General features: G+C 45.7%; 1 protein-coding gene across 5 annotated transcripts in view; it reads right to left on the bottom strand.

Moving 5' to 3' along the window:
- Positions 1-1,799, bottom strand: part of LOC106585124 (serine/threonine-protein phosphatase 2B catalytic subunit gamma isoform) — a 72,744-nt gene extending 70,945 nt beyond the window's left edge. For all 5 annotated transcript variants that reach the window (XM_014170983.3, XM_014170980.3, XM_014170982.3 and 2 more), the window contains exon 1: positions 1,171-1,799. In XM_014170983.3, the coding sequence (XP_014026458.1) occupies positions 1,171-1,240 (70 nt within the window). In that variant the 5' untranslated portion in view covers positions 1,241-1,799. The remainder of the gene's footprint in view (positions 1-1,170) is intronic.
- Between the last annotated feature and the right edge of the window lie 8,314 nt (positions 1,800-10,113).

Consider the following 10,113-nt stretch of genomic DNA (forward strand, 5'->3'; position numbering starts at 1 on the left):
TCATATTGAAAACAAAGTGTCAGTTTTAGTGTGAGACAAAAAAAAAAAGGTGGATAGTACCACTTTCGGAAGATTAGCAGCATCATCCTACTCATCAAGCCTCTCCTGATCCTTGGTACAGTTAAAACTGCCATGCAGGGACCCCACTAGACCTGACTGGATGTACAAACAAATCTCTTTCTCCCACTCTTCCTCCCTACTTTGCACTTTCTCCCACACCCTGTGGCTAGACCACGTCGGGCACGTTACTGGGGAGATTCTTTCCGCAATTAACTCACCCTCTCCCTACTGGCATACATATACATTTGGATCCCCTGCCAGGGCATTCTCTTGCTCCTGGCCCTCTCACCCTGAATTGGTGGGTAGCGCTGGGCTGGCCGAAGGGGAGAGCTGGCTTGTGCTCAGCTGAACAGACCCTTCAGGCCAGGCAGTGCTAACAAGGTCCAAAACAGCTGAGTTAAGAAATCCACCTTGCCAGCCTAATCACAGCAATAGCAAACCTCTCATGGTTTGAGAGTGACTGCACACAGTCACTACATTGCTCATGATGAGATATCATTGGCCTATCTAGAACACCCCACTGAAACCTGCCTAATGATGATACCAAGTACCTTACATCACTTTCCATGACCATTGACTGAGTAAGTAGACCTGGAAGAACGTGTCAGACCGCAACTACAAAGCTATGCCCTGGTGATTTAGAGCCAGGGGTCACAGGTGCCTCTTGATTCACCTCTGGTCACAGTAAAGCTTAATGGCAGGCCTGCTATAAACCATGTCTTGAAAATATACTGGCCACTATCAATCCTTTCTCAAACCATTCTGTGTATGTCGTCGTGCCTGTTGACTTCTACATGTGCGGAGTGAGTTATACTAAATATATTAACAAGTTAATGTATATGTGTCCTACTGTTACTTAGCGAAAATTGAACATTGTGACAAAACTAAGTTACTACTGCAGCCAAGTAGATACAGTTCTGGTTCGTTCAATATAACTAGTTAATTACTGTAGCATGTTCTTGCAGCTTCGTTTGGTGTAACTACAGTAACGTTACCTAACTTGTAGGCTAGCTAACTGGCTAATAATTGGAATGTTAAAACAGAACGTTAGGTAATTTACATAGCTAGCTGACGGTACAGTAGTTAGCTACATTTGCGAAATCGACTCACCTTTTACGAGCCGCTCAGTTGTAGATTGTTTTTCTCCGGCGTTCTCCTTGTCTTTGTCTTTTCCAGACATGTTAGTTCCGTCTGGCCTCCACTCAGGACCAAGTTTGATGAGCTAGTTTTACTAGCTAGTTTGTAGTGCAAGCTGGTTACTCCGTCTTGAAGTTATGAGAGTGAATAGAGATTTGTTTTCTTCCAGAGAGGATTGATTTGATTAGGTTCGATTGCTAACACTAACAGCGTTAATCCGTGGCAAAATGTTACAAATTGATATGGACCATAGAAAACGGAGAAGTGGTGATTGTCCCGTGTAGCAAAAGTCTTGACTATTTACTTAGTGGATAAAGTTATTGCGATTTTCGACTTTAAGAGTTAGCTAGCAAACTAGCTGGGTATCAGATTGACAAATAACTTGCAGTCCATTTGAATGCTAATGAAACGTTAGTCAGTAACCTCATTATCAAATTGCTTGGATTACTTAGATGATTCATCCATAAAACCTGTCGCTTTCAAACCAGCGTTTCCTCGCGGTTATCGAGCCCTGTTCCAGGTGTAACTAGCTATTGTTCCCGTTCTGACCGTAACCACACGGATTAAACTCTAATCTGACAGCGCACACAGACGGTCGTCACTATTTACCACAACCACAAAGTAATAAACCCCTCCTATTTCTAAAATGTATCTTCTTAAAATCTGATTTTAAACCTAACTTTAACCCTAACCACAATGCTGACATTATGCCTAAACTTAAATTAAGACAAAAAAGCAACACAATAATAATAATACATTTTTACGATTATAGGAAATTTCGCCTTTGTGGCTGTGGTAACTAGTGGCAACCCAGAGACGGATTTCCTACAATATGGCGGAGGCGGAATTGACTCCCTAACGAAATGACGTAGCTATGGTAACGTAATGCGTACACGTCAAATCAAATCCAATTGTATGTGTCACATTTACATTTACATTTAAGTCATTTAGCAGACGCTCTTATCCAGAGCGACTTACAAATTGGTGCATTCACCTTATGATATCCAGTGGAACAACCACTTTACAATAGTGCATCTAAATCTTTTAAGGGAGGGGGGGGGGGGGGGGTTAGAAGGATTACTTTATCCTATCCTAGGTATTCCTTAAAGAGGTGGGGTTTCAGGTGTCTCCGGAAGGTGGTGATTGACTCCGCTGTCCTGGCGTCGTGAGGGAGCTTGTTCCACCATTGGGGTGTCAGAGCAGCAAACAGTTTTGACTGGGCTGAGCGGGAACTGTGCTTCCTCAGAGGTAGGGGGGCCAGCAGGCCAGAGGTGGATGAACGCAGTGCCCTTGTTTGGGTGTAGGGCCTGATCAGAGCCTGAAGGTATGGAGGTGCCGTTCCCTTCACAGCTCCGTAGGCAATCACCATGGTCTTGTAGCGGATGCGAGCTTCAACTGGAAGCCAGTGGAGAGAGCGGAGGAGCGGGGTGACGTGAGAGAACTTGGGAAGGTTGAACACCAGACGGGCAGCGGCGTTCTGGATGAGTTGTAGGGGTTTAATGGCACAGGCAGGGAGCCCAGCCAACAGCGAGTTGCAGTAATCCAGACGGGCGATGACAAGTGCCTGGATTAGGACCTGCGCCGCTTCCTGTGTGAGGCAGGGTCGTACTCTGCGAATGTTGTAGAGCATGAACCTACAGGATCGGGTCACCGCCTTGATGTTAGTGGAGAACGACAGGGTGTTGTCCAGGATCACGCCAAGGTTCTTAGCACTCTGGGAGGAGGACACAAGGGAGTTGTCAACCGTGATGGCGAGATCATGGAACGGGCAGTCCTTCCCCGGGAGGAAAAGCAGCTCCGTCTTGCCGAGGTTCAGCTTGAGGTGGTGATCCGTCATCCACACTGATATGTCTGACAGACATGCAGAGATGCGATTCGCCGCCTGGTTATCAGAAGGGGGAAAGGAGAAGATTAATTGTGTGTCGTCTGCATAGCAATGATAGGAGAGACCATGTGAGGATATGACAGAGCCAAGTGACTTGGTGTATAGCGAGAATAGGAGAGGCCTAGAACAGAGCCCTGGGGGACACCAGTGGTGAGAGCGCATGGTGCGGAGACAGATTCTCGCCACGCCACCTGGTAGGAGCGACCTGTCAGGTAGGACGCAATCCAAGCGTGGGCCGCACCGGAGATGCCCAACTCGGAGAGGGTGGAGAGGAGGATCTGATGGTTCACAGTATCAAAGGCAGCAGATAGGTCTAGAAGGATGAGAGCAGAGGAGAGAGAGTTAGCTTTAGCAGTGCGGAGAGCCTCCGTGACACAGAGAAGAGCAGTCTCAGTTGAATGCCCAGTCTTGAAACCTGACTGATTAGGATCAAGAAGGTCATTCTGAGAGAGATAGCAGGAGAGCTGGCCAAGGACGGCACGTTCAAGAGTTTTAGAGAGAAAAGAAAGAAGGGATACTGGTCTGTAGTTGTTGACATCGGAGGGATCGAGTGTAGGTTTTTTCAGAAGGGGTGCAACTCTCGCTCTCTTGAAGACGGAAGGGACGTAGCCAGCGGTCAAGGATGAGTTGATGAGCGAGGTGAGGAAGGGGAGAAGGTCTCCGGAAATGGTCTGGAGAAGAGAGGAGGGGATAGGGTCAAGTGGGCAGGTTGTTGGGCGGCCGGCCGTCACAAGACGCGAGATTTCATCTGGAGAGAGAGGGGAGAAAGAGGTCAAAGCACAGGGTAGGGCAGTGTGAGCAGGACCAGCGGTGTCGTTTGACTTAGCAAACGAGGATCGGATATCGTCAACCTTCTTTTCAAAATGGTTGACGAAGTCATCCGCAGAGAGGGAGGAGGGGGGAAGGGGGAGGAGGATTCAGAAGGGAGGAGAAGGTAGCAAAGAGCTTCCTAGGGTTAGAGGCAGATGCTTGGAATTTAGAGTGGTAGAAAGTGGCTTTAGCAGCAGAGACAGAAGAGGAGAATGTAGAGAGGAGGGAGTGAAAGGATGCCAGGTCCGCAGGGAGGCGAGTTTTCCTCCATTTCCGCTCGGCTGCCCGGAGCCCTGTTCTGTGAGCTCGTAGTGAGTCGTCGAGCCACGGAGCAGGAGGGGAGGACCGAGCCGGCCTGGAGGATAGGGGACAGAGAAAATCAAAGGATGCAGAAAGGGAGGAGAGGAGGGTTGAGGAGGCAGAATCAGGAGATAGGTTGGAGAAGGTTTGAGCAGAGGGAAGAGATGATAGGATGGAAGAGGAGAGAGTAGCGGGAGAGAGAGAGCGAAGGTTGGAACGGCGCAATACCATCCGAGTAGGGGCAGAGTGAGAAGTGTTGGATGAGAGCAAGAGGGAAAAGGATACAAGGTAGTGGTCGGAGATTTGGAGGGGAGTTGCAATGAGATTAGTGGAAGAACAGCATCTAGTAAAGATGAGGTCAAGCGTATTGCCTGCCTTGTGAGTAGGGGGGGAAGGTGAGAGGGTGAGGTCAAAAGAGGAGAGGAGTGGAAAGAAGGAGGCAGAGAGGAATGAGTCAAAGGTAGACGTGGGGAGGTTAAAGTCACCCAGAACTGTGAGAGGTGAGCCATCCTCAGGAAAGGAACTTATCAAGGCGTCAAGCTCATTGATGAACTCTCCAAGGGAACCTGGAGGGCGATAAATGATAAGGATGTTAAGCTTGAAAGGGCTGGTAACTGTGACAGCATGGAATTCAAATGAGGAGATAGACAGATGGGTCAGGGGAGAAAGAGAGAATGTCCACTTGGGAGAGATGAGGATTCCAGTGCCACCACCCCGCTGGCTCGATGCTCTAGGGGTATGCGAGAACACGTGGGCAGACGAAGAGAGAGCAGTAGGAGTAGCAGTGTTATCTGTGGTAATCCATGTTTCCGTCAGCGCCAGGAAGTCTAGGGACTGGAGGGTAGCATAGGCTGAGATGAACTCAGCCTTGTTGGCTGCAGACCGGCAGTTCCAGAGGCAGCCGGAGACCTGGAACTCCACGTGGGTCGTGCGCGCTGGGACCACCAGGTTAGAGTGGCAGCGGCCACGCGGTGTGAAGCGTTTGTATGGCCTGTGCAGAGAGGAGAGAACAGGGATAGACAGACACATAGTTGACAAGCTACAGAAGTGTTGTTTCTTGTATTATTGTCTCTTGTGTCTTTAGAGAACTGTTTCACTTTGATATCCTTTTTCTTCTGTCCTGATTTTCTCTTTCTTTTCTTCTGTTAACTAGATATTCTTTGTTGTTCTTCGTTAGCTAGCTAGCTTCTTCCAAAAGAGTCCCTAGCAACTGCTTAGCAACTGGTAAACAATTCAGCTAGCTAAGATAACTACACACGTGCCGAAAACAACAGGTTTGGACCTTACCGTGAAATGCTTACTTACAAGCCCTTAACCAACAATGCAGTTTTAAGAAAAATAAGAGTTTAGAAAATATTTACTGAATTAACTAAAGTAAAAAAAAAAAACAAGAGAGCAACAATAAAATAACAATAACGAGGCTATATACAGGCCGTACCGAGTCAATGTGCGGGGTACAGGTTAGTCAAGGCAATTGAGGTAATATGTACAGTACCAGTCAAAATTTTGGACACAACTACTCATTGAAGGGTTTTTCTTTATTTTTACTATTTTCTACATAGTAGAATAATAGTGAAGACATCAAAACTATGAAATAACACACATGGAATCATGTAGTAACCCCAAAAAATGTTAAACAAATCAAAATAGATTTTAGATTCTTCAAAGTAGCCACGCTTTGCCTTGATGACAGCTTTGCACATTCTTGGCATTATTGCAACCAGCTTCACCTGGAATGCTTTTCCAACAGTCTTGAAGGAGTTCCCACATATGCTGAGCACTTGTTGGCTGCTTTTCCTTCACTCTGCGGTCCAACTCATCCCAAACCATCTCAATTGGGTTTAGGTCGGGTGATTGTGGAGGCCAGGTCATCTGATGCAGCACTCCATCACTCTCCTTGGTCAAATAACCCTTACACAGCCTGGAGGTGTGTTTTGGGTCATTGTCCTGTTGAAAAACAAATGATAGTCCCACTAAGCGCAAACCAGATGGGATGGCATATCGCTGCAGAATGCTGTGGTAGCCATGCTAGTTAAGTGTGCCTTGAATTCTAAATAAATCACTAACAGTGTCACCAGCAAAGCACCCCTACACGATCACACCTCCTCCTCCATGTTTCACGGTGGGAACCACACTTGTGGAGATCATCCATTCACCTGCTCTGCATCTCACAAAGACACGGCAGTTGGAACCAAACATCTAAAATGTGGACTCTTCAGTCCAAAGGACCGATTTCCACTGGTCTAATGTCCATTGCTCATGTTGGCCCAAGCAAGTCTCTGCTTCTTATTGGTGTCCTTTAGTAGTGGTTTCTTTGCAGTAATTTGACCATGAAGTCTTGATTCTGAACAGCTGATGTTGAGATGTGTCTGTTACTTGAACTCTGTGAAGCATTTATTTGGGCTGCAATCTGAGGTCCAGTTAACCTATCCTCTGCAGCAGAGGTAACTCTGGGTCTTCCCTTCCTGTGGCGGTACTCACGAGAGCCAGTTTCAGCATAGCGCTTGATGGTCTTTGCGACTGCGCTTCAAGAAACTTTCAAAGTTCTTGAAATTTTCCACATTGACTGACCTTCATGTCTTAAAGTAATGATGGACTGTCGTTTCTTTTTGCTTATTTGAGCTGTTCTTGCCATAATATGGACTTGGTCTTTAACCAAATAGGGCTATTGTCTGTATACCAACCCTACCTTGTCACAACACAACTGATTGGCTCGAATGCATTAAGAAGGAAAGAAATTCCACAAATGAACTTAAACAAGGCACCCCTGTAAATTGAAATTCATTCCAGGCGACTACCTCATGAAGCTGGTTGAGAGAATTCCAAGAGTGTGCAAAGTATCAAAGGCAAAGGGTGGCTACTGTGAAGAATCTCAAATATAAAATAAATTTTTATTTGTTTATAACTTTTTGGATTGCTACATGATTCCACATTCTACATGTGTTATTTCAGAGTTTTGATATCTTCACTATTATTCTACAATGTAGAAAATAGTAAAATAAAGAAAAACCCTTGAATGAGCAGGTGTTTCCAAAGTTTTAACTGGTACTGTACATGTAGGCAGTTTTATGGCTTGGGGATGGAAGCTGTTAGGAAGCCTTTTAGACCTAGACTTGGCCGCTCCAGTACTACTTGCCATGCGGTAGCAGAGAGAATAGTCTATGACTAGGGTGGCTGGAGTGTTTGGCAATGTTTAGACCTTCCTCTGAAACCACTTGGTATAGAGGGCCTGGATGGCAGGAAGCTTGGCCCCAGTGATGTACTGGGCCGTATGCACTACCCTCTATAGCACCTTGCGGATGGAGGCAGAGCAGTTGCCATACCAGACGGTGATGCAACCAGTTAGGATGCTCTTGGTGGTGCAGCTGTCAAAGTTTTTGCGGATATTTGAGGGCACTATGGTGTTGAATGCTGAGCTGTAGTCAATTAATACCATTCTCATGTAGGTATTCCTTTTGTCCAGGTGGGGATCTGTTGGGGCGGTATGCAAATTGGAGTGGGTCTAGGGTTTCTGGGATGATGGTGCCTTTCAAAGCACTTCATGGCTACAGATGTGAGTGCTACGGGTCAGTAGTCATTTAGGCAGGTTACCTTGGTGTTCTTGGGCACAGGGACTATGGTGGTCTGTTTGAAACATGTAGGTATTACAGACTCCGTCAGGAAAAGGTTGAAAATGTTAGTGAAGACACTTGCCAGTTGGTCAGTGCATGCTCGGAGTACACGTCCTGGTAATCCGTCTGGCCCTGCGGCCTTGTGAATGTTGACCTGTATTAAGGTGTTACTCACATTGGCTACGGAGAGTGTGATCACACAGTCGTCCGGAACAGCTGGTGCTCTCATGCATGCTTCAGTGTTGCTTGCCTCTAAGTGCGCATAGAAGTCACTTAGCTCGTCTGGTCGTCTCGTGCCGCTGGGCAGCTTGCGGCTGGGCATCCCTTTGTAGTCCGTAATAGTTTGCAAGCCCTGCCAGATCTGACAAGCATCGGAGCCGGTGTAGTAGGATTCAATCTTAGTCCTGTATTGATGCTTTGCCTGTTTGATTGTTCGTCGGAGGGCATAGTGGGATTTCTTATAAGCGCCTGGGTTAGAGTCCCGCTCCTTGAAAGTGGCAGCTCTACCCTTTAGCTCAGTGCGGATGTTGCCTGTAATCCATGGCTTTTGGTTGGAGTATGTGCACGTGCAGGTCACTTGGGGTGCATTCAAAATCCACGACGTGTTGACTGTATCAGAAAGAGATAAGGAGTGGGGATACCTAGTCAGTTGTACAACTGAATGCATTCAACTGAATTGTGTCTTCCGCATTTAACCCAATCCCTCTGAATCAGAGAGGTGCGCTGGGCTGCCTTAATCAACATCACGTCATCGGCGCCCGGGGAGCAGGTGTTGTTGGGGGTTATACCGCATTCAAACCAACTGGGAACTTGGAAATCTCTGACTTCTGATTTCAGCGCGTTCAAAACAACTCGGAACTCGGGGGGAAAAACTAGCTCAGACTGGGAAAAATCTATTTTAACGGTCATCCAACTCGGGAACTTGGGCCTTTTTCTAGAGCTCCAACTTTCTGACCTGAACATCACTGACATCATGATTTTACCTTGTATTTTTCCTGAGTTTCCAGTTGTTTTGAACGCATCATCAATGCAGCGTTCATAAGCTGGTCGGAACTAGGACTGACATTTCTGACTTGCTGATTCGTTGAACGCGGCACATGTATAACTACAACCAGTTAGCAAATCAAAAATGTGAGTTTCTTGGTTCCAACTAGCACGTGAACGTGGCATAACAGCAATTGCTTAGGGGCAGAATTACGGATTTGTACATTGTTGGCTCGGGGATGGTTAAAAACCAACCAGTCGTTGGTTTAACCTGTTTTATAAGGTCCTTAGGTTTAACAATTAATTTGTTTCTCTTAATCATACATTTGCTATATTCAATGCACACATCTACCAGGCAGCCCACCTGTCCCATCACTATCAATTTCATTTTTGGGAAGGTCAGAATATCTTCATTTCAGGAACATCAAAATATACACCTAAATATTCTCCCAGGGTGGGACATCAATCATACCAAGGGACATCATATGCAATGGTGGAAAAAGTACCCAATTGTCATATTTCAGTAAAAGTAAAGATTCATTAATAGAAAATTAAAGTAAAAGTCACCCAGTAAAATACTATGTGTAAAAATATAAATAGTAAAGTACAGACACCCAAAATATCCACTTAAGTTGTTCTTTATAAAGTATTTTTACTTAAGTACTTTACACCACTGATCATACTAACCCCTAGCCTTTGCCGCAAAAGTAGAACTAGCAATGTCAGTAAATCAACACTAGATGGCGGTCTTGTTTCAATTTACCCCGCAGAGCGTGCTTTTACCGTCAAGGCTGGCACCTGTATTGTAATTTGGATTAATTGAAAAAAAAAAAAAAACCTTCCTCAGTGAACTGCAATGTTAATTATAATAACATTTAACATAATCAAGATAAATGTGACAATGTATTTTGTTGTGAAGTTGCATTCAATGAGGGGATTCGATTAATCTGGCCCAGGTGGGCGTAGTTTGTACCGTGTGAAAAGTGATTGCATTCGTTTTGGAAGCAGGCTGCCTCCCCTTGCCGCGTTCTGTTCGACAGCGAAGTCGTCTCAAAACAAAAGTGAAACAGGTTAAGAACGTGGAGTAATGAGTAGGATTCTGTGTTTTCACATGCAAAGTGATTTATTTTGATAAACACCATCTGCTTTCCCAATTAAAACTAGTTTGAAAATTCAAAACGTACACTGAGTATACACCCCCCCCCCCAATTTGTACTTAAAATGTAGGAATATGCCTTAATATTCTAAATTAACTTGAAATGGCCAACTGACGCCAGAGATCAAGCTCTGTGATTTGGTGTGAGGCAACTCAAAAGACAACATCAA

Source organism: Salmo salar, chromosome 24, assembly GCF_965601325.2.
Source record: "Salmo salar chromosome 24, fSalSal1, whole genome shotgun sequence".
Taxonomy (NCBI): Eukaryota; Metazoa; Chordata; class Actinopteri; order Salmoniformes; family Salmonidae; genus Salmo; species Salmo salar.